The 26,353-nt window shown below is 37.5% G+C and overlaps 1 protein-coding gene across 2 annotated transcripts in view; it reads right to left on the bottom strand.

Moving 5' to 3' along the window:
- The window catches only part of grm8a (glutamate receptor, metabotropic 8a), a 204,813-nt gene that overhangs the window by 57,424 nt on the left and 121,036 nt on the right, over nucleotides 1-26,353 (bottom strand). For both annotated transcript variants that reach the window (XM_079870081.1, XM_079870082.1), the window contains exons 4-6: nucleotides 19,606-19,741; nucleotides 11,798-11,952; nucleotides 6,607-6,744 (exon numbers count right to left, since the gene is read on the bottom strand). In XM_079870081.1, the coding sequence (XP_079726207.1) occupies nucleotides 6,607-6,744; nucleotides 11,798-11,952; nucleotides 19,606-19,741 (429 nt within the window). The remainder of the gene's footprint in view (nucleotides 1-6,606; nucleotides 6,745-11,797; nucleotides 11,953-19,605; nucleotides 19,742-26,353) is intronic.

The raw sequence follows: 26,353 nt of genomic DNA, 5'->3' as shown, positions 1-26,353 counted from the left end.
TTAATAAACAACAAAAGGCAAAGAATAAAAATGACTCGCTGCTCTTGACTGAATAACTTCTGAAACTTTAATAAGGATTAATTTGTTTTTTTATCCAGTGAAGACTATCCAGTGTTATTTTACATTTGATTACTTTATTCAATGTCTCTATCTGAAAACTACTGTTACTTGTCTTTAATAATGTCTTACATTTATATTAGTTAGGCTTGTCGTTTTAGCTGTGGTATCGAAATTGGAATAGAAAACTGTGAATTTTCATTGCTATCTAAAATTTTGGTAATAGTTTTTGCATAAACAGTTTCATTGCCGGTAAACTGGCCATTGGCAGGCGTTTTAGGCCCTGAGTGCACATAATTAATTCAATATAATAGAAGTAATACGTTTTTAGATGCAAATCATGTTTATTAAAGTAGCTACTGGTAATTTTTGAGGTAACATTTCAGAAGGCAAGACATGAGTTTAAATGTGATTGGATATTTGCTTTGATTTGACTATTCCAGTCTATGAATACATTTCCCAGGCGTTCTCTCGTCTCCATCTGAGTCTTTCTTTACAAGCAATCAGGCTGTTTAATTACACCTGCCATGATCCGTGTCACCGCGACACGCGCCTCGCGATGGATTCCTCACCGGATGATTGTTTTCCGTGTTGATGATGCAGAGGTGACGAATCCACCCAGCTCTTATTAATAAGAGCACGAGCGCTCTTGACACTCGTGTTTGTGTTCGTCTGGGTGTTTCAACTAACAGCCCTTGTTTACTCACTCAATGACCGAACGAGACACCATCCGCAGCTTCATTACAGACAAGCCTGGCGTTTCAGCGTCACTGTCTTCCATCATTAGACATATTGACGCTGGGCAATCGATGGCTTTATTTAGGAAACAGCGGTATTGAAGGTCTAGTGTGTGTTGTATTTAATGTCATGGCTGTGTAGAAGCGCTGATAGCCTGACAGGAGAGCTTTCTACAAGATAAGTTCATCAATATTTGAAAACACACTTCAACCTGGCTGGAGCGTCTCTGGTTGTGATGAAAGAGCTTTTTTGCGCTGACAGGTCTGTGACCGACTGCAAGTTTTCTATGAAGAGTAAAAAAGCTGTAAATGTGTTGGATACGCATTAGTGTTGACATGTGAGGTGATGAAATCGTGGTCCTGTTTTCCCTTCAGCCGCATGATTGTGGAGATTTTCACATCATACCGAGGTGTTCTTTTGTTTAGTTGTTATTTACGTCGTCTGCAGCAGTCAAACACACGGAGGGTTTTAACAAGATCACGTCGACACACAGAGATGAGATTGGAGTGTGTGCGACAGCGTAATGTTTTTGTTTGTGTTTCTTTCCTCTTTACAGTCTGTCAAGCGTGACATTGATTTGAATTGGATCCAGGAGCTGATAGTAGTCCTCGCAGAAACATAATCTGCCTTTGATTTCTATCAATTTAGATACTGTATGATTGGTGAATTGTGAAGTATATAGGCTACTACTTTTTTTTCTTCTTCTGCTCACCAAGGCTGCATTTATTTGATCAAAAACACAGTAAAATTGTGAAATGTGTTTACAAATTAAAATAACTGTTGCAATATATTGTAAAGTGTAATTTATTCCTGTGATCAAAGCTGAATTTTCAGCATCATTACTCCAGTCTTCAGTGTCACATGATCCTTCAGAAATCATTCTAATATGATGATTTGATGCTCAAGAAACATTTATGATTATTATCAATGTTGGAAACTGTTGGATTCTTTGATGAATAGAAAGTTTAAAAAACACTTTTTTAAACACTTTTTAACATTATAAATGACAGTTTTGATCAATTTAATGCATCCTTGCTGAATAAAAGTGTTAATTTGTTTTATTATTAACACTTATTATTACCCCCCCCCCCCCCCCCCCCCATTTAAAAAAAATCCTTTTCTTTTAAATTAAAGATTTTCCATTATCTTTTAAATACTGACCCTAAACTTTTAAACTGTATATTTGGCCAACAAATATATATGATTGTGTAATATAATAATAATAATAATAATAATAATAATAATAATAATAATAGTTCGTTTTTTTCAACTAATAGTAAAAACGTTGGTCATCATGTTGTTTTTGAAAGTGCATTTTTCAATAATCATAACATATTTAAATAATAAATACATTTGAGGAAAATTCAGAAAAAATTGCTATGCAATTCTTCTGACCACAATCCAACGCTTTCCTAAGTATTGTTGCAATGCTGTTATACTCAGTCAAAAGCATGATTTATAACAAATATGACCAATTAGAAAGGTAATAGCACACCTCTCCCCTAGAAAACACATGATTTGAGGAATTATGCATGCCAGTAACACAAACACTGCAATGCTGTTTAATACTTTAGGTTTGTCAAATCCATAAGCCTAATTCTGAGCAAAAGCAACAGTGATGCTTAACTATGCAAGCCCTAAAAGCGCTCTATTCCGCTCAGTTTTCTGTCAGTCTGCAAGCTTAAATGCAGCTGTAATTCTGCACACACAACCAGCAGTGTGTTTCTTTTCTTTTAGTGTGTGGCAGTGGCCTCGTGGCTTGAGTTACTGTGTGCATTATCATGGGAGAGTAGAGAGCGCAGAGAGGTTTGCATCAGCTCTGGCAGTCTGTCGATAACATTTACACATGCAATTAGAAGTAGATGGAGGCTTCATAATGACTGAGCAAAACAATATCAATTTGAAAGTTAAACCTGTCATTATTCATTATGCAAACATTATTTTTAACACATAAAGACACACCTAGTCTGTTAAAACACAGATACAAAATCAATTTTTTTTTTAATAATTAAGTTATATATACACACACACACACACACACACACATTCATATATATATATATGAAGAGTTCAGATGCAAAAGCCTCTAAGTGCCATCTGAAATTTTCTTCTAGAATGATAATTTTCATCAAGCTCGTATATTTAAGTTCAATAATTTCAATTAAATGGTAATGCAAATTACCTATTAATTGTCATTTAAGTGAAATTACTGAACTTAAATATACGAGCTTGATAAAAATGATCATTCTAGAAGAAAATTTCAGATGGCACTTAGAGGCTTTTGCATCTGAACTCTTCATATATATATATATATATATATATATATATATATATATATATATATATACACACATATATTTAAAAAAAGAAGTCTCTTCTGCTCACCAAGGCTGCATTTATGTGATCAAAAATAAGTAAAAACATTCAAATATTATTACAATTTTAAAAAGCTGATGTACATATCTGAGAATTCTCCTCTTTGTTTGATAATCACCTGCTAAACAAATTCTTATATCATTGCATTCAGCAAAATGAACCTGCTTCAACTTGTTAAAGAGCGGCTGCTTTGCTGAGAACTGCTGTGGTGCTTTTGTTCGTTTGTTTGAAGAAAGCGTGTGATGAAGCTTTTCCGCTAATGGTGCCGTTGCTGTGTTTGAGTGCGAAAAACAACTGATACTGCGAACGACTGAGACGTCACAGAATATGAGTGCTGGCGGTGTGTGTGATGGTATAATTATGTTCATTATGTCAAGCACGTTCTCTCAGAAGGGGCGGAAGTTTCCTAATATGAAAGGGTTGCGTTCGTTCCCCTGTGCGCTTTTCCAAGCGTACATTCAAATCTTCTGTCACTCACAATGGCTTTCTTACTACTCAACTGCAACTCTCACTCTCCTCTTTACTGTAGATTTAATAGCAGCTCTGCTGAGTTTTTATTTCGTTTAGTATCAGATAGCAGGGCGCACTGTGGATTTTCTTGCTCGTTTGAAATAATAAAAGTTTGATGTGCTGTATATAAAAATCTCCAGTCCATCCACAACTGTGCTGCACAAGCTCATTAACATATTAATGAATGCACATTTGCATATTATCACCTGTGCAGGATTCAGCCAATTTACAACATTAGTCTTTCCCAATAAAGGTAATTTACATACAGTATCCAAGCCTTAAAGGTACAGGAGGAAAAGCCACAGTTGGTCTCCAGCTAAATATATATGTGTGTTTTTGCTGATCAGTGTTCATAAAAGCCTCAATTAAACCTATTCATCATATAAAGTGATCGTGTCTTTTCAGAAGACTTGGATTAAACCGCTCAATTCACATGTACATTTTTTGAACACTTTTGAAGCATTAGAGTTTGGGGTGAATAGGCTTTCAATGGAGGGACTGAAATCTCAGCTTCATTTGTGTTATGAAGATGAAAATAAATCTTATGGGATTGGAACGACATGTGGGTGAATATATTTTCATTTTTGGCTGAACTAACCCTTTAAGTCATTTTGCGTCTCAAGTAAATCCATCTTGATTTAATATTTGTACTGTAAAACAAGTCAAAGATACCGAGTAAGAATATCATTTTGTAGTTGATATAATGCACACACACTTATATTATCCTGCATTAACATGCACGCACACACGCAAAGTAATGCAAAGTAATGTATTATCATTCAAAATGACACACACAAACACACACACACACACACACATGTCTGGTTCACTATCTTTGTGGGGACTCTGCATAGACTTAATGGTTTTTATACTGTACAAGCGGTATATTCTATCTCCTTACACTAACCCTACCCCTAACCCTACCCATCACACAAAACTTTCTGCATTTTTAATTTTCCAAAAATACTCATTCTGTATGATTTATAAGCTTGTTTACCCATGGGGACCTCTATTTAGGTCCCCACTGTGACACGAGTCCCCATGAGTCTGTGTGCATTCAGGTTGAAGTCCCCACCAGTATAGAAAAACATGAACACTAACCCGACCCCTAAACCTACCATCACACACACACACATACTCACACACACACACACTAACCCGACCCCTAAACCTACCCATCACACACACACACATACTCACACACACTAACCCGACCCCTAAACCTACCCATCACACACACACATACTCACACTCACACACACTAACCCGACCCCTACACCTACCCATCACACACACACATACTCACACTCACACACACTAACCCGACCCCTACACCTACCCATCACACACACACATACTCACACTCACACACACTAACCCGACCCCTACACCTACCCATCACACACACACATACTCACACTCACACACACTAACCCGACCCCTACACCTACCCATCACACACACACACACACACACACACACACACACACACTAACCCGACCCCTAAACCAACACAGAAAACTTTCTGCATTTTTACATTTTCAAAAAACATAATTTAGTATGATTTATAAGCTGTTTTCCTCATGTGAACCAAAAAATGTCCCCACAAGGTCAAGGTCCCCATTATATAGGGTTTACCAGGACCAGGACCAGGACCAGGACCAGGACCCTCCCCCCGCACACACACACACACACACACACACACACACACACAACTCAACTCAACTCAGCTACAGTAACCTCTGAAAGCCTGCGTCAGCGTCTGCATTATCTGAACTGGAGTGCTGGAGGTCAAGGCTGATGTTCAGGTTCTGCTGACGGTCACTGTGATTCTGACCCGGGTTTGTGTGAGCTCATGTTGTGGGACGAGGTCGCAGGACTCAGGTAGACCAGATCACACACTCTGTGTTCCCCTCAGATTAGCACAGTGACTCACGCCACACACTGAGCTTCCTCTCCATCTGACCGCCGTGTGTGTGTGTGTGTGTGTGTGTGTGTGTGTGTGTGTGTGTGTGTGTGTGTGTGTGTGTGTGTGTGTGTCGACAGGCAGCTCCAGGCTGACAGCAGATTGCATCCCAATTGTTGTAACAATACAACATTCCCCCTGGCATACGGTCACAGTTACTGTAGAGATCAGCCTATATTGTTTTTAAAAATACTAATACTGGTTATCTATATTTTTATTAAAGTCGCCATGAAATTCAAATTGACAGACTTCACACTTATGAATTTTAACCAAAGCTACTTGCATTGCATTCAAAGGAATACAGTTGCATATCAGTTAATACATGGTGTTATATAAAAGTCAAACTTATGACATACCAAGTCATATTATTTTTTTATGGAATAATGCAATATATATTATAAATTATTTTTCCGTGCACATCATTATTATAATTTTTTTCATTCATGTGCATCATAATCTTGAATCAGAATAACTTCCCCTCCCTCCTGCAGTGACATCATCTCTTGATGAGGGCGGGGCTCTACCTGTCACTCACATGACATCAGCCAATAGCGAACCACAACCATCCAATCAATTCCCCACAGAATGGTGGGTGTGGAAATTTACAGTCGCAACACAAGCGACATTCGAACATTGTCAGAGAAACTAACGAGTGAAACAAATGTGTGGTTCGGCAGTTAATGAACCCATAAACGTGCCTTCTGTTCAGTTGTGTTAGACTGTCAATCCGGGCACACTTAGACCTTTAGGACAGGAGAGAGGAGAGTAAGGATGAAGTCAGACACTGGACACTATTGTTTGCATTGACGGCTCGAGCACGGGCACCTGACAGCCCTGAAGAGACGTGTCACTTCCTGTCCTCTCGAAGCCATTTGGCTTTTGTTGCATCTTCCTTTTTCTCTTTCAGAGATGAGTGGCTGACCTAAATAAATAATGTCTCGAACACAAACACATCTTACCGGTGCACTTTTTCAGGCTTCCGGGCCGTTTTCCGTGCATCCCGAGCTTGCATCCGAAGTTCTCCTCCCAGAATTCGGCAAACCACACATTCCTTCTGTTGTTGGAGAGCGAGCGACTGCGGAAGTAGCGATCGAACGCTGAGGAGAGAGAGGAGAGGAAAAGAAAGCGATAAGAATCTGAAGGAATGAATTACAGAGAAATGCAAAATAACAATGGAAAAGTTTTGAAGTAGAAAGACTGAAATAGTATTTTAAATTGTTCTTGTAAAAATCATACAGTACACATTATTTTGGTAACACTTTACATTAAGGTTTAATTGATTAACATTAAGCATCATACATTAGGTAACATTAATTAAAAATGAGCAATCATTTTTTACAGCATTTGATAATCTAGGTTAATGTTAAGTTAAAAATATACTATTGTTTATTGTTAAAGTGCCTCATACATAAAGTCTCATACAATAGGTTTATATGCATCCTTTTCTCACAGTGTCTGAAATGCTTCAATCAAGGATATGGTCTCTCGAAACCCCGCCTTTCTGAGAGCCTACTCTGCTCTGATTGGTCAGATGGCCCAGTCTGTTCGGGATTGGTCTACTCTGCTCTGATTGGTCAGATGGCTCAGTCTGTTGTGATTGGTCTACTCTACTCTGATTGGTCAGATGGCCCAGTCTGTTGTGATTGGTCTACTCTGCTCTGATTGGTCAGATGGCTCAGTCTGTTGTGATTGGTCTACTCTACTCTGATTGGTCAGATGGCCCAGTCTGTTCTGATTGGTCTACTCTACTCTGATTGGTCAGATGGCCCAGTCTGTTGTGATTGGTCTACTCTGCTCTGATTGGTCAGATGGCTCAGTCTGTTGTGATTGGTCTACTCTACTCTGATTGGTCAGATGGCCCAGTCTGTTGTGTTTGGTCTACTCTGCTCTGATTGGTCAGATGGCCCAGTCTGTTCGGGATTGGTCTACTCTGCTCTGATTGGTCAGATGGCCCAGTCTGTTGTGATTGGTCTACTCTACTCTGATTGGTCAGATGGCCCAGTCTGTTGTGATTGGTCTACTCTGCTCTGATTGGTCAGATGGCCCAGTCTGTTCGGGATTGGTCTACTCTACTCTGATTGGTCAGATGGCCCAGTCTGTTCTGATTGGTCTACTCTACTCTGATTGGTCAGATGGCCCAGTCTGTTCGGGATTGGTCTACTCTGCTCTGATTGGTCAGATGGCCCAGTCTGTTGTGATTGGTCTACTCTGCTCTGATTGGTCAGATGACCCAGTCTGTTGTGATTGGTCGACCACTTACAGCAACTGCTATTTTTTGGCACAATAAAAAATCACTACAACAACATAAACAGTATATGCACTATACATTTTAAATGTATTATTATTAGTAGTAGTAGTAGCATTAAATAATTAAAATTATGGACTGGGAAAGGAGACAAGCATCTAAAGGAATGACACACATTTGTGTCAGTTAAGTGGCAGAGCATTTGTAAATCCTCGGCGGTATTCCTGTCTGGATGTCTGCGTCTAATCCCTGTCCCCACAGACACAATTATACAATGTGTTCTGACAAAAGTGCTCAAATTGGTGGGTCTATTCCCAAGCTGTTGCCTGAAAGCCGAGAGCCGCTGCTTGAGGGACAGTGCTATGATTACTTGAGTGCAGACAACCACCAGGAGGAGGCTGGGATGCACTCGCCACTGTATGGATACGGTATTAAGTGTCGGACTATGATGCTAATTATTAGCAATGCTTGTCTGACAACATTGGAGAGCAGAAATAAATGTCTCCACTAAGTCTGAGCATTGCGATCTAATGGGTGAATTCAGGTACAGTGAGAACTTTTTTCTATTGAAATGACAGTAAGATTGTTGACCAGTTTAGTTGAATACACCCAAGTTTTTTTTGTTTTTTTTTGCCTACAACAAAAGGATCATTAAATAAAAATGAAAAGATATTCCATGACATTTTCATGATTTTCCATGTCTTTTTATATTGTTTTCCAGTTAAAAAAAAATAAAAATAAATCATTTTATAGAGATTGCACTCACAAAACTCATTTATAGCCAGAACTAGTTCACTAAAAGCAGGGGGAAAAAATAGATTCACTATTGAATTTTTTATGATTTACTGTGACTTTTCGGGCCCTATATTGCACCCAGCGCAATTGACTTTGTACACCGACGCATGTATCATTCCTAGTTTGCACCCGACGCACAGCGGACTTTTCCCTCCACAGACGCACGTCGGTAAATTAGGGAATGAACTTGCGCTCCCGGGGGCGGTTCAGCGAAAAGAGGAGGCGTGTTCCGGTGCAAACGTTCCCTGGTGCTATTTTGCAGTTTCAGAAAACAATTCCGCCACTGACCAGGAGAAACCTCGTCTAAAGTCAGTGGCGCGTTATTCAGATGCTATTTTAAGGGCGCATGCTTGGCCAGAATGTAGCGTGTGCACAACGCACATACACTTTGCTTCTCTACTCTACACAGACGCAGCAGTTCACATTTTTGCAAACCATACATAATTACAAGGAAAAATATTCCAAACGAGGGAAATCATTGTGGTGTCCATGAAGATGTGAAAAAATAGGCATAAATCTAGCTTACACATTTACCCAAATTATTATACGCCTGTTTAACCGAAGCTAATTTGGGTGTGTTTCTCCATCCCCAATGTCACTTCTCTGTGTTTTACGGCCCTGACGAGAACGTCGGTCTCCTCGGCTGTGAACCGCTCCTGCAAATCCGCCGTTATAATAGCAATCCGCCATGGAACAAGCACCCCTGCTCTTAAAGGGAATGTGAGATGACGCTCTGATTGGTTTATTTCACGTTTAGACCAACCCATTTTAGATTTGCGTCGAGCGCAAGAGTCATTTATCCCGCCGGTGTTATAGCAACAACGCCAGAGACCCGCCCACAAAGTTACTTGCGTTTCACGTTTAATACTTGCGTTTCAGATCGTTAAAATAGAGCCCTTTAAGGTTTTATTTCCTTCAGCTTGGTAATCACAATTTTAAATTCCCTGATATTTTCAGGTTTTCCTTTTTATATTTATTTAAATCATTATCTAGTTCTAAATATCGTTTTGCTAAATATCGATTTTCTGGTTACTAACAAATAATTAGTTTAATTAATAATTGATTGCTATGGAGCCCCAAAAGGGACATGGTGAAGGAAAACACTATGAGAAGGGAGCAAAAAATATTTGTCAATGCTTTTTGCGTTATCTGAGAAACCGAGAAACTTTGCATTCACTCACAAAGAACTCAAAAGTTTAGCAAGCAAATGCAAAGTTTCTTGGGGAACACAAAACATTTGCGAGAGAATGCAAAAGCATTGAAATATATTCCTTCCATCCCATATTTTTCCACCATTATTTCCCTTTAGGGGCTCTGTGAATTGTCACCAGCATTCAAAAAGTATTAATAATGTTACAAAAGATTTCTATTTCAAATAAATGCTGTTCTTTTGAACTTTCGGTTCATCAAAGAATAGAATGCATCATGGTTTCCACAAAAATATGAAGTAGCGTAACTTAAAGCTACACTGTGTGATTTTTACCCCCATCTAGCGGTGAAATTGTATATGACTACCCAGTGAATATTAGATTCTGTTCCTCTCAATTCCGAGGGCGTTTTAACTCCTACGGTGGCCGTATTATTCCAAGATTAACATAGCTTCCAGTTATCGACTTCGTCCATGACAATAATAAACAATAATACGTCTAAAATGAATAAAACTACAGGACAGATGTCAGGAGGTAAACGTCACCCTTGGAATCGGCTATCCCAGCATAATCAGATTAGGCTAACGTTACAATGTGTACAAAGTAAAAGCAATTAAAAATAACTAAAATTTACAGTGTCCTTTTTTTATATAGCTTAAAAAATTGCGCCTTTAAAACTATTCATTACCTGTGATCCGTCGCAGCACAGATTTATGTTACAAGGTAAACAATACTTTTTCACCATTGACGCGAGGATGAAGTTATACTAGAGGTCGTTCTGGCGTTATGCACAACCATGCTATGGTTAGACAAGCAAAGTTATAAAACTTCGAATTTACACAAATGAATTACAACAGGCTGAATTACCTGTCGAGAAGAAAGCAGGCAACCTCGGCGTCCGTTTTAAAATCTTTTCTCCTCATGAGCTCTTTCCATCTGGGAAAAGTTACTCCAATATTGACTATGGTCTTGCTGATTTGTCTGTCGCGTTGACGTTTTAATTCTCTCTTTCAAATGTGAGTACGCACGCACGCACGCACACACACACACACACACACACACACACACACACACACACACACACACCACACTATCTTTCAAATCTGCCGGCACTCGCGAGCTCGCGAGTAATCTCCCCCTCGCATTCGTCACGGTGTCACTGAGTGAAAAACGCAAAAGGCGAAGCTTGAATTTACAGGCATGTCCCTCTTTGGCTAATGTAGTTTCAAGATGGAGGGGCAACATGGCGACTGGCATTCGAACCCCACACCCGTATGTACTTTCAATGGCAGATTATAAACTTAAGAGAATACTTTATTACTTGAAAGAAGTAAATATACATTAATGAGCACAGATATTTTTGAAAGAACTAAGTGTTTTTTGCTAAGAATCAACTAAAAAAGTTACACAGTGTAGCTTTAACTAGCGTAAATAATATACAGTTAAAAATATACAGTTTGGGTCAATACTTAAAAGAAAATTGAATTTTTTTATGTTTTTATGAAAAATAATGTATTTTTGGGGGAGGGGGTAAATTAACACTTTTATTCAGCAAGGATGCATTAAATTGATCAAAACTGTCATTTATAAAGTCATTTATAATGTTAAAAAAGTGTTAAAAAAATATATATATTTTTTAAACTTTCTATTCATCAAAGAATCCAAGTGTTTTCAACATTGATAATAATCAGAAATGTTTCTTGATCATCAAATCATCATATTACAATGATTTCTGAAGGATCATGTGACACTGAAGACTGGAGTAATGATGCTGAAAATTCAGCTTTGCATCACATAAATAAATGATATTCTAATAAGTATCAAAATATAAAAACTTTTAAACTGTAATAATATTTCACAATATCACTGTTTTCACAGTAAAGTAAATGCAGCCTTGGTGAGTAAAAGACACTTCTTTCAAAAACACTTGAGCGATCGATAGTATATGTCACATGTACACACCGTCCACCGTGGCTCTTTTGGGCAGGATGGTTATGGCTCCTTCCGCCACTTTCTCCTGCTGGATCACCGGAGAGATCTTGGCTCCCCAGCTGTCAGACCCGACCCACAGAAAGTGGCCCGTCTGGTTGCTCCTCTTGGCAGCATCCAGCACTCGTCTGTGGACAGAAACAATGATACATCAGCCTCAAACAGCACATCTATATCTCATCTAGTGAAGCGCTTGAGTTCAGATAAATGTGTGTCAGGAGCTGCAGGCTCTGCGACTGATATTCAGATAAAGACACACTCGTTCCTCACTCACGTCAGAGACTCTGAGATGCTAAAGCCTTAAGAAGATCTGTAACACTTACAATAAGGTTCATTAGTTAACATTAGTTAATGTATGACATGAACTAACCATGAGCAATACATTTGTTACTGTATTTGTTCATCTTTGTTAACGTTAGTTAATACAAATACAGCTGTTCATTGTTTGTTCATGTTAGTTCACGGTGCATTAACAAGATTTTTATTAAGTATTAGTAAATGTTGAAATTAACATTAACAAAAATATGATTATTAGTTTGTGCAAACTAATGTAGTTAACTAACGTAAACTAATGAACATTATTCTAAAGTGTCTTGTAAAGATCTTGTCCAGCTGTCTCATGGATATATATTTTAATCGAGAGGGATTTGGGAAAGAGGACAGGAGTTCTGTTAAGATATTGCTCATTCTGTCAGTCAGGGTTATGTTTGTGTTTGATCTGTTTCCCTGTTTTGTTCATGTCTGAGTTTCACATGTTCCTTTGTTCAGTTTCCCGCCTTTGTTCAGTTTCCATGGTTACCGTCATTAGTAGTTCATTGGTTTCAGCTGTGTGTCATTTATTAGCTCTTTAAGCCTCAGCCTTTTGCCTTCACTCTTGGTCCAGTCTCTGTTATGTTGAGAAGTGTTTGCACTGCCTGTTTGCTTGCTGTTTGAGTACGAATTAAACTTATTAGTGTTTTGAACCTGAGTCTTCTGTCTTCAGCTTCCCTGCATGCATCGTTACACTGTCACTGTGAAAGATGAAGAGAGAAGTGACTGGAAAGAACAAATTAACCCAAGAATTATTAAATAATATCTGGATTAACTGTGTACAGAATGTCCAAGATGATATCCAAAAAGAGAAATTGAGAAAACCAATTTGTAATGGAAAAGGTCTGATTCAGAATCAAAGTAAATGCTTATCAGTTATCAACTAAAAAGTTAGATATAAGTTCAAGCTAAAACTCATCTCACTCTCACTATCTTAAACCTAAGTCTCTCCATATATGTTCACAGAGTGAAATAGTTAGCATGCCCTCGGTCAATCTGTTAATAAGCCCAACATTTAACACTCATTTTCCGCCTGTTTTGCCTGAGCTTGCTTTAAAACTCTATGCAACTTCAGTATGAAGTCAGATTAGCATTCGCCTCCAAGGCATAAAAATAAATATTGTACTCATCAGCAGCTGTTAAATCAACAAACATATGTATAGATGGCAGGAAAGCCAACATTTTTTATTCGTCTCTGTGTGATGAAGCCAAATCTGTGTGCGCAGAGCAGCTCCTCGGGGACCGGCTCAGGAAAGCTGCGAGGACCTCCACAATCTGAAGAAGCAGAGGAAAGTAGAGCATCCCTCCCTCCAGGCACAGAAAGCCTCACTTCACACCCTCTCCAGCATTCTTAATTGCTTTCCATCTGTACTTAGTGCAGTAAAGTTAGACAATATACAGGTGGCAACTGAGATAAAGGAGGGAGTTGAGCAGAGGCTGCTGGGAGGGACGGTGCGTTAGGAGAAGTGTGTTAATGAGTGTGTTTTAGCTGTTCCTCCCCTCTTAATCGCTCTATGGCTGCGTCCCAAATCACACACTTCCCTACTAGTAAGTGAGAAACAGTATGTGACCAAAGAAGTATGTCCGAATTCACAGTACTCATACACACATTCATATTCATACTGCACACATACTACACACATTCATATTCATACTGCACACATTCATATTCATACTACACACATTCATATTCATACTACACACATTCATATTCATACTGCACACATTCATATTACACACATTCATATTCATACTACACACATACTACACACATTCATATTCATACTACACACATTCATATTCATACTGCACACATTCATATTACACACATTCATATTCTACACACATTCATATTCATACTACACACATTCATATTCTACACACATTCATATTCTACACACATTCATATTCATACTACACACATTCATATTCTTACTGCACACATTCATATTCATACTACACACATTTATATTACACACATTCATATTCTACACACATTCATATTCATACTGCACACATTCATATTCATACTGCACACATTCATATTCATACTACACACATTCATATTCATACTGCACACATTCATATTCATACTACACACATTTATATTCATACTACACGCATTCATATTCATACTGCACACATTCATATTCATACTACACACATTCATATTCATACTGCACACATTCATATTCATACTACACACATTCATATTCATACTGCACACATTCATATTCATACTACACACATTCATATTCATACTACACACATTCATATTCATACTGCACACATTCATATTCATACTACACACATTCATATTCATACTATACACATTCATATTCATACTGCACACATTCATATTCATACTATACACATTCATATTCATACTGCACACATTCATATTCATACTATACACATCCATATTCATACTATACACATTCATATTCATACTACACACATTCATATTACACACATCATATTTATACTACACACATCCATATTCATACTACATTCATATTCATACTACACACATTCATATTTATACTGCACACATTCATATTCATACTACACACATTCATATTCATACTGCACACATTCATATTCATACTACACACATTAATATTCATACTGCACACATTCATATTACTCACATTCATATTCATACTACACACATTCATATTACTCACATTCATATTCATACTACACACATTCATATTGCTCACATTCATATTCATACTACACACATTCATATTCATACTGCACACATTCATATTACACACATTCATATTCATACTGCACACATTCATATTACACACATTCATATTCATATTACACACATTCATATTCATACTACACACATACTACACACATTCATATTCATACTACACACATTCATATTCATACTGCACACATTCATATTACACACATTCATATTCTACACACATTCATATTCATACTACACACATTCATATTCTACACACATTCATATTCATACTACACACATTCATATTCTTACTGCACACATTCATATTCATACTACACACATTTATATTACACACATTCATATTCTACACACATTCATATTCATACTGCACACATTCATATTCATACTGCACACATTCATATTCATACTACACACATTCATATTCATACTGCACACATTCATATTCATACTACACACATTTATATTCATACTACACGCATTCATATTCATACTGCACACATTCATATTCATACTACACACATTCATATTCATACTGCACACATTCATATTCATACTACACACATTCATATTCATACTGCACACATTCATATTCATACTACACACATTCATATTCATACTACACACATTCATATTCATACTGCACACATTCATATTCATACTACACACATTCATATTCATACTATACACATTCATATTCATACTGCACACATTCATATTCATACTATACACATTCATATTCATACTGCACACATTCATATTCATACTATACACATCCATATTCATACTATACACATTCATATTCATACTACACACATTCATATTACACACATCATATTCATACTACACACATCCATATTCATACTACATTCATATTCATACTACACACATTCATATTTATACTGCACACATTCATATTCATACTACACACATTCATATTCATACTGCACACATTCATATTCATACTACACACATTAATATTCATACTGCACACATTCATATTACTCACATTCATATTCATACTACACACATTCATATTACTCACATTCATATTCATACTACACACATTCATATTGCTCACATTCATATTCATACTACACACATTCATATTCATACTGCACACATTCATATTACACACATTCATATTCATACTGCACACATTCATATTACACACATTCATATTCATATTACACACATTCATATTCATACTACACACATTCACATTAAACACATTCATATTCATACTACACACATTCATACTGCACACATTCATATTACACACATTCATATTCATACTGCACACATACTACACACATTCATATTCATACTACACACATTCATATTCATACTACACATAGTCATACTACATAGAACATACTATATAGCGTTCGAGAAGAATTTCTTATTCAAAATAAGTACCAACTAAAGTATGCGATTTCGGACGCAGTCTATCTCTATACACACACTAACCATCCACATTATTAGGTACACCTGTTCAATTGCTAAACCCAAAAATCTAATCAGCCAATCATATATGGCAACAACTCAATACATTTAGGCTTGTAGAAATGGTGAAGACGACGTGCTGAAGTTTAAACATCAGAACGGGGAAGAAAAGAGTGACTTCATATGTGTCATGGTTGTTGGTGATAGACGGGCCGGTCTGAGTAATGCAGAAACTGCTGATCTACTGGGACTTTCACACACAATCATCTCTAGGGTCCAGAAAAGAGAAAATATCCAGTGAGCGGCAGTTCTGCTGGTGAAAATGCCTTGTTGATGCCAGAGGTCAGAGGAGAATGGCTGATGGCTGGTTGAACGACTGGTTCATCTGATAGAGAGGTTACAGTAACTCAAACAAGCACTCGTCTCAGCCGTGAAGCAGAAGAGCTACAGCAGCAGAAGAAACACACCGGTGCTCCTGTCAGACGAGAACAGCAAACTGAAGCTACGATTCACACGGACTCAACAAAAAAACCTTGCCTGTTCTGATGAGTCTTGATTTCTGCTGCAACATTTAGACAGTCGGGTCAGTATTTGCTGTAAACAACACTAAAGCATGGACCCGTATGCCTTGTATCAGTGGATCAGCTGCTGGTGTAATGGGGTGTGGGATATTATCTTGCCACACTTTGAGACACTTAGTACCAATTGAACCTCTAAACGCCACAGTCTATCCCTGACGTCCATCCCCAGCAAGCAATAGCCGTCATTTCACCATCTCTGTTAACTGTTGACCCGATATAGTCCGGCTATGAGTAACCCACTTCCAGCCAGAACAACCTTGAATTTGGTTAACTTGCAAGGTGTCTGATAGTCCATCATGTAAGCAAAGTAAACAGTGATTACAAGGTGTTTGGTTTCATTTCTTTGACATGCTCATGTTCTAGATGACTCGTCTATTCTTGGGATATGGTTAGACATCTACACAATTTTCACTGACAGCCCAAATCTTGCCTTGTTTTAGCCTAGACGTCAGGGCTGTGCTTAGACAGCTATGCAATCACATGCAATGTGATGATGTGTTTGAAATGTCTGGTATAATTCACCCTGTGGTGAATATCCAGTTTTTAATGTTGCTTATATGTCTATGTGGTGTTTTTAATATGCTTTAAGACAAATTCATGTGCAAATTCAACAGCATTGCTGAGTATTTTCTCCTTAAAACTGCAGTGAACCAAAGACAGTCTCAAAAACACGGTTTGAAATCGCTGGTGTTTCTGACGTCACAAACTACCTTGTAACCAATCAGATCAACGTGTGATCATCAACCAGTGGATCTCTGAGCTGAGTGAGTGAGTGGAGGCAGGGCTCATTTGCATATTCATAGATCCACGTATACCTAATGAGGCAAGGGTGTCGAGTTTCATTCAAGATATTTTAAGGCATGACGATTTTATTTTTTCAAGGAAAAAACATTAAATATGTAATTTTGGTGATCAAAGATGAGTTTTAAGTGATAAAATGATTGACTACAGGGGACTTTAAATTTTTTAAAAAGCAGTAGGCGGTATATATATATATATATATATATACACTCACCTAATGGATTATTAGGAACACCTGTTCAATTTCTCATTAATGCAATTATCTAATCAACCAATCACATGGCAGTTGCTTCAATGCATTTAGGGGTGTGGTCCTGGTCAAGACAATCTCCTGAACTCCAAACTGAATGTCAGAATGGGAAAGAAAGGTGATTTAAGCAATTTTGAGCGTGGCATGGTTGTTGGTGCCAGACGGGCCGGTCTGAGTATTTCACAATCTGCTCAGTTACTGGGATTTTCACGCACAACCATTTCTAGAGTTTACAAAGAATGGTGTGAAAAGGGAAAAACATCCAGTATGCGGCAGTCCTGTGGGCGAAAATGCCTTGTTGATGCTAGAGGTCAGAGGAGAATGGGCCGACTGATTCAAGCTGATAGAAGAGCAACTTTGACTGAAATAACCACTCGTTACAACCGAGGTATGCAGCAAAGCATTTGTGAAGCCACAACACGCACAACCTTGAGCACAATTTTGAGCGTGGCATGGTTGTTGGTGCCAGACGGGCCGGTCTGAGTATTTCACAATCTGCTCAGTTACTGGGATTTTCACGCACAACCATTTCTAGAGTTTACAAAGAATGGTGTGAAAAGGGAAAAACATCCAGTATGCGGCAGTCCTGTGGGCGAAAATGCCTTGTTGATGCTAGAGGTCAGAGGAGAATGGGCCGACTGATTCAAGCTGATAGAAGAGCAACTTTGACTGAAATAACCACTCGTTACAACCGAGGTATGCAGCAAAGCATTTGTGAAGCCACAACACGCACAACCTTGAGGCGGATGGGCTACAACAGCAGAAGACCCCACCGGGTACCACTCATCTCCACTACAAATAGGAAAAAGAGGCTACAATTTGCACGAGCTCACCAAAATTGGACAGTTGAAGACTGGAAAAATGTTGCCTGGTCTGATGAGTCTCGATTTCTGTTGAGACATTCAGATGGTAGAGTCAGAATTTGGCGTAAACAGAATGAGAACATGGATCCATCATGCCTTGTTACCACTGTGCAGGCTGCTGGTGGTGGTGTAATGGTGTGGGGGATGTTTTCTTGGCACACTTTAGGCCCCTTAGTGCCAATTGGGCATCGTTTAAATGCCACGGCCTGCTTGAGCATTGTTTCTGACCATGTCCATCCCTTTATGACCACCATGTACCCATCCTCTGATGGCTACTTCCAGCAGGATAATGCACCATGTCACAAAGCTCGAATCATTTCAAATTGGTTTCTTGAACATGACAATGAGTTCACTGTACTAAAATGGCCCCCACAGTCACCAGATCTCAACCCAATAGAGCATCTTTGGGATGTGGTGGAACGGGAGCTTCGTGCCCTGGATGTGCATCCCACAAATCTCCATCAACTGCAAGATGCTATCCTATCAATATGGACCAACATTTCTAAAGAATGCTTTCAGCACCTTGTTGAATCAATGCCACGTAGAATTAAGGCAGTTCTGAAGGCGAAAGGGGGTCAAACACAGTATTAGTATGGTGTTCCTAATAATCCTTTAGGTGAGTGTATATGTATAATAAAACAGGATTCAGTGTGCAGGTATTATATTCGTAAACGCAGCCAGCTTCCCTTTTGCTTCCTCTTTCCTTTCTTTCTCAAGGCACTGATGATGGGATTCTCTCAGCTGGAGATCTTTAAGGGAACAGGGAACGGTTAGCCAGGGAAAGTCTTTTAAGAACAGAAAGGAGACACCTGATATCGTCCTCGTTTGCGAACATGATGACGGCCCGAGCGTTGGGGGTCTCCAGGAGCCGGCGGATGATCTTGTCGAATTCCCCAGGCCTGGGTTCCCGAGGGATCTTCAGAGACTGAGCGATACACACGCCACCTAGACAGACACACACACAGAGAGTTAGGCTTTGTTCATTCTGCACACAAAACCTGATTCAGGCTGTGCAACTTTCAGACAAAAACAAATAAAAACAAAACAACAACATACAAACAACAAACATAATGACTTTTTTTTTTTTTTTTTTTTAAAGAAATTAGTAGCCTACTTTTATTCAGCAAGGATGCATTAAATTGATAAAAAAGTGACAGTAAACACATTTATAATGTTACAAAAAATTCTATTTTGGAAAAAAAAGCTGTTCTATTCGTCATAGAATCCTAAAGAAAATGTTTCACAGTTTCCACAAAAAAAATTTGAAGCTGTTTTCAACATTGATGATAATCATAAATGTTTCTTTAGGAGCAAATCATCATATTAGAATGATTTCTGTAGGATCATGTGACCATTCAGGTTTTATTCACATAGAAAACAGCTATTTTAAATTGTAAAAATATTTCACAACAATATTACTGCTTTTACTGTTTTTAAGCAAATAAATGCAGCCTCGGTGAGCAGAAGAGACTTCTTTCCAACCTCAGACTTTTGAATTCTGAGACGATGGTAAAGCAACAAATTCTGTACATAAAAGAAAAGTAAAACGACTTAAAGAAGCACCACTATGTGGTTTAGAGCAGGTTTGTAAATTACTGGATTTCATGCAGTCAAATTAAGAAAAAATACACCAAGCAATCTGTCTATAGTTCAAAATGACTCAAACATTTACAACCTATTACTGATGTGGACATAAATGAAGTTCGTTCCATCATTCAAATCGCGTCTCCAGGTGCTTGACATCATTTATTCAAACTTAACACGACAGACTTACAAAAATCAGGTCTTGACATGCCATATTGAGGTGGACAGAGTCATATTTCATATTTAATGTAAGTTAAGCAGCCAACCCTTTGAGCGCTCGATTATACCATTAACGTCCCACATGGGGGTGACTGATGGACTTCCTCCTGGATGTAATCTCCTCCTGTTACAGTCCATTTAATGAGCGCCAGCGTTTCCCGCTAAACCAATGCGGCTCCTTATATGTTCTGTCAAAATGACAAATACTAATTAGCTTTAATTAATGTCCCTCACAATGGTAATCACCAATCTGTTGCGTTCATGCCCTCCTCCGATCCGTGATAATTGTGAGTTTATGCAGTGCAATATTTGCTTGGGTTACTACACTACTGCGGAAACAGTCATTTAGCCCATTCGCTGCCATTTTCAAACACGCACGAGCCGTTTCTGTCATTTCTTTCTGTGTATTTGTTATATTTATGCTATTAAAGCCTGATGGTGATGTTTCTAGCCTTCTGATGTTATCTTTTTGAAAATGGGGTTAGCTACATATTATGCTACCAACAAAAATAACTATTTTGAAGCTTTAAAAGTTTTGGGTCAGTTTTTTTCCAAAAGAAATTAATACTTTTATTGAGAAAGGATGCATTCAATTGATCAACAGTGACAGTAAAAACATTTATAATCTTACAAACGATGCTGTTCTTTTGAACGTTTTGGTCACGCTTTAGACGAGGGTCCAATTCTCACTATTAACTAATAATAATTCAATAATCTCAATAATTACTGCTTATTAATAGTTGTTGTTAAGTTTAGGTCAAGGATTAGGGATGTAAAATACGGTCATGCAGAATAATGTATTAATATGTGCTTTATAAGTACTAATAAACAGTCAATATTCTAGTGATATGCATGCGATTAAGAAACTAGTTAATAGTGAGAATTGGACCCTAAACTAAAGTGTTTCTGACCTTTCTATTCATGTCAAGAAAATGTTTCACAGTTTCCACAAAAATATGAAGCAATGTTTTCAACATTGATAATAATCATAAATGTTTCTTCATATTAGAATGATTTCTGAAGGATCATGTGACTGAAGACTGGAGTAATGATGCTGAAAATTCAGCTTTGATCACAGGAATAAATTACATTTAAATAAATGCAGCCTTGGTTAGCAAAAAAAAAAAGACTTAAAAGAAATCCTAAAAAATCTTACCGACCCCAAACATGAAACACACACCTATTGAATGATAGTTATTTTTATATACCTCAGTGTAATAAGTATTTATATAGTATTATGTAGTTGATATCCTACAGTACGTGAAAAACACAGTAACAAACAATTTCGTCACACTTCAACAAAATCTACACTGTTCTGAAAACAGCTAAGCTACTGTCACGCTACCGAACCAATGTAGTGACAACACGGGCCACAGCGCGACTCACTGATGTCTCTCCAAATCTCTTTCCCAATGCAGAATGAGGCTTTTATGTGCCATAAATGGGAAAACATCAAAAGGCCAATGAATTAGCATTCCGGAGCTTGGTGGCTTTTCAATACACCAAATTCCTTTTACATTTTGTGCCTCTCCATTTATTGTGCGTTCAATGGCAGATACAGCAGCTCTTGTGCTGCGCGGGGACACAAACACTCAGCTAAACGGTGAGGAAGAGAAACACTGCTTTACTAAAGCTCATAAACTGATTGCATGGGCAGACATCAGTATTGCAGCATGTTGCAGGGGGTGAGCTGGAAGATTTTGGGTTTGACATGAACACTGAGATAAGCAGCTCTGCCTACCGCTGACTAACACATGTGTCAAACCCAGAAATTAGTCACTTCACAATTAATATGCATGAACGATTGCATTCAAATAAGGCTGGCTTATTTTTAGTTCTGAAAGAAAAGGAGGAATAACTGCGAAAGCATCATGCACTCACTCGAAACCTTCAAAACCATTCTCTAATTGTTTCAAGCAGGAGTATGAAGTCATTTAAGCAGCTCGTGATAATAAAATGATCCATCTTAAATCACGGACACGACGAGCTCCGGCGTCTCTGCTAATCTTTAATGATTGGATTTTCACTGCTTTATGAATCATGAATTATCTAATTGTATCCAACCTTGCGTGTCGCCGCTCAAACACACACACATGCGACGGATAATGCTGTAATTCATCTCCAGTGGTGGGAAACTCAACATTTTCCTAAGTAAATCACTTTGGGTAATTAACTTTCCTGTTTGAGAGCCATTGGGTTTTGTGACTGACCGGAGGTTTCAATTTGCTGACTAGGACACCATAACACATTCATTCTGTCCAAAATGGCCATCTTTTGCAATAGCATTTTTGCCAGCTTTGCCAATTTTTTGGATAATCCATTGAAATAAACACAAAAACACCCAAAACCTTGGCACTAATAGTATAAAATGGAGCAAAGACGAGACACTGAAAGTTACATTGAAGGTGATTTGTTGCCAGTCAGTCTGTCCAAATTTTTTTATATAAATGTAATGTGATGATTTGTATATCAAATTCAGATTTATGCCAGATTTTCAACCCCAGGTATGCACTAGGCTATATATTAAATCACCATGAGGTTATGCATACTTTATTTTTTTGGATAATGTATTAAATAAAACAGTAATAGTGATACTAATAGTATAACATGGACCAAGAGACACTTAAATTGCCAATGAAGTTACCATCAGTCATCACTTTATCTTTTTCAGTAGCATTTCTGCCAGATTATCAACCCCAAAACTGATTTGTATATTAAATCACAATGAGATAATGCCTATTTCTTTGGATAATCCAGTGAATTAAATGCTCAAATACCCAGACAAAACGACACAACTTCTAAAACAGCCCAAGGAAGAGTGTCAATGAAGTGGATTTGTTGCCTGTCATTCTGGTAGGGATGCGTGTTGATCCTTTAAAGCTAAATGCAAACATGAAATTCATAAACATTCGTTCGGGCTCGAATCATGAGACATATGCTTAATGGATATTTTGATTCATTCCACATTAGTGCCCGTGTGACAAAGCATGTTTCAGGACGGTAATGGCACAGGACTCAGCAGCACAATCCTTATTATAGTGGCTTATTACACCATCCATTAAGCAACAAAATTGTGCCGTACTTCCTCGTGTTGAGAAATTTAACACTTTCTGAGGTGGTGCTACTCTTCCCGAAGGAGCCGATATCAGGCAAAGCAAATAACGCTCAATAGAACTCAAGCATCAGAACGGCTGTGTTATAAAATATCCATATTTAATGCGTAATATCTCATGTGTATTATTGTTTCCCCATGGCGCTGACCTCCTCCGCTCTCTGCAAGAGGTGATTCGGTCGTCAGTTCCTCCAAACATCAAATGTGGGAGCGTTTCTCGCTCATGAAAGCAGCACAGAAGCTTCGGGAACGTGTTTATTCAACATCTCCACCCACACACGACTCACAAAGGTGTTGGAATACAACCCGCATCCACCCACGCGCGCGTGCCTGACGCCATGCGTTTCACACCCCACACTCACTGCCATACGCTCGCCGTTCCACACGACCCGCTGCTGAGGAACGTGAAATGCATGTAAAACACCACAGTCATTTTGATGCAGAGCATTTCTGTGCACTAAAGCAGGACTAAAGGGATTGAGGAAGGACCTCGAGTGATTGGACGGAACCAGAGATAGTCTGGATTGTATGGAAGCCCAGTTATGCATAGAAGTAGAAAATTAAACGGGTAATTATGAGATACACTTCAAATGAAGAAAGTCACAGAAAGAAAATTAACATTTTGAGATACATAGATACATATATATAAAAAAAAGGAATTATGAGAAATAATGTATATATTTATGATATAAGATATAAGAGATATAAGATAAGATATAAGAGATATAAAGTCATAATTATGAGATAGTCATAATTATGAGATATAAAGTCATGATTCTGAGAAATTCATAATTAGTTGTGAGTAATGTTAAAAATATGAAAAAATATGTAAAGATTTTGAGATGTAAAGTCATAATGGAAAGTCATTATGAATTATGAGATATAAAGTCATAATTATGGAAAATAAAGTTGAAATTATGAGACAAATTCAATTATGAAAAGTTGGAATTAAGAGATATAAAGTCATAATGGTACGTCATTATAAAAAATATATTTGGAATCATGAGACAAAAATCACTTATGATAAACTGTCTGAATTATGAGATATAAAGGCATAATTATGATAAATAAAGGTGGAATTATGAGATAAAATTATGGAAATAATGTTAAAATTATGAGACAGAGTCAATTATGAAAAAGGAAGTCGTATGAGACATAAAGTCATAATGCAAACTCATTATGAAACATATATTTATAATTATGAGATAAAAAGTCACTTATGAAAAACGATCTGAATTATGAGATATAAAGGCATAATTATGAAACATTAAGTTGGAATTAGGAGATAAAGCCATAATGGAAAGTCATTATGAACAATATATTTGGAATTATGAGACAAAGTCAATTATGACAAATAATGTCTGAATTATGAGATATAAAGGAATAATTATGATAAATAAAGGTGGAATTATGAGATATAAAGTCAGAATTATGGAAATAATGTTAAAATTATGTCAATTATGAAAAAGGAAGTCGTAATTATGAGACATAAAGTCATAATGGAAACTCATTATGATACATATATTAATAATTATGAGATAAAAAGGCATAATTATGAAACATGCAGTTGGAATTAGGAGATATAAAGCCATAATGGAAAGTCATTATGAACAATATATTTAGAATTATGAGACAAAGTCAATTATGAAACATAATGTCCGAATTATGAGATAAATAAGGTGAGATTTGCTATTGTGCAGTGCAAGTTATGGAAAAATAGCTTGCAAACCAACAAAATGAACCAAACTTTGACATCAAACACACTTGATCCGAAAAGCGCTGTAAGTCTTTGCATCAGCATGAGTTTAGAGCGCCATTCCCTTAGTCCTAAAAAACCTGTTAGTGCTTCGTTCGACACTCCATCGTGGTTTTAAAAAAAGACAAGTTTGTGTTTTGCAGGCCAGAGGCACATTGGAAATGGTGCTGCAAAGACTTTGAAGTGGGGCATCTGGTAGAAACGAGCCTTAGACAACAGAGAAGGACAGACAGCTCTTCACTCGTGCTTGGGGAACCACAACCAATTGGATTCTGAGGACGGGATTTGGGCGAATTGGACTCAACAGAACAGTAATACTTGGTCTTGTTTGGAAGGGAAAAGCATGCTTACTGTTTCGGTAACTGATACAGCCGCCAGCACTGGAAAAAATAACTTGTAGGATTTACTTACTTGTTTGCACTAACACATTTTAAGTAAATTTTTACTGCTACTGCTCTGTACAACTTACCTGTTATTATCAAGTAAAATCTACTTACTATTGAACTTAACATTCATTTGACATTTAATTGACACTCAACGTTTAATTGAAGTAATTAAGTAAATATTACTGAATTATATTTAATTTATTTAACTTCACATATAGCATTAACTAACATACTTACCTAAGTTAAGTATATTTAACGAAATTAACTTTTAACTCAAGCAATATAACACTGAATTAAATTAATGTTTTACTTAGAAACTAATCGTTTCTAGCAAGTTACTAAACCTAACAGCAAGTTACTAAACCTAACAACAGAAGCAATTAAAAAACAGTGTAAATACAGCTGGAAAACAGTGAGAAGTCAACCTTATTAATTACTCAAGCCCCAGTGAATGATGGGAACACCAGTATTAGACAAGTTGAGTAGGTTTAACTTAATTT

The sequence above is a fragment of the Squalius cephalus genome (genome assembly GCF_949319135.1).
Source record: "Squalius cephalus genome assembly, chromosome: 4".
Lineage (NCBI taxonomy): Eukaryota > Metazoa > Chordata > Actinopteri > Cypriniformes > Leuciscidae > Squalius > Squalius cephalus.
This window is presented reverse-complemented; position numbering and strand designations above follow the sequence as displayed.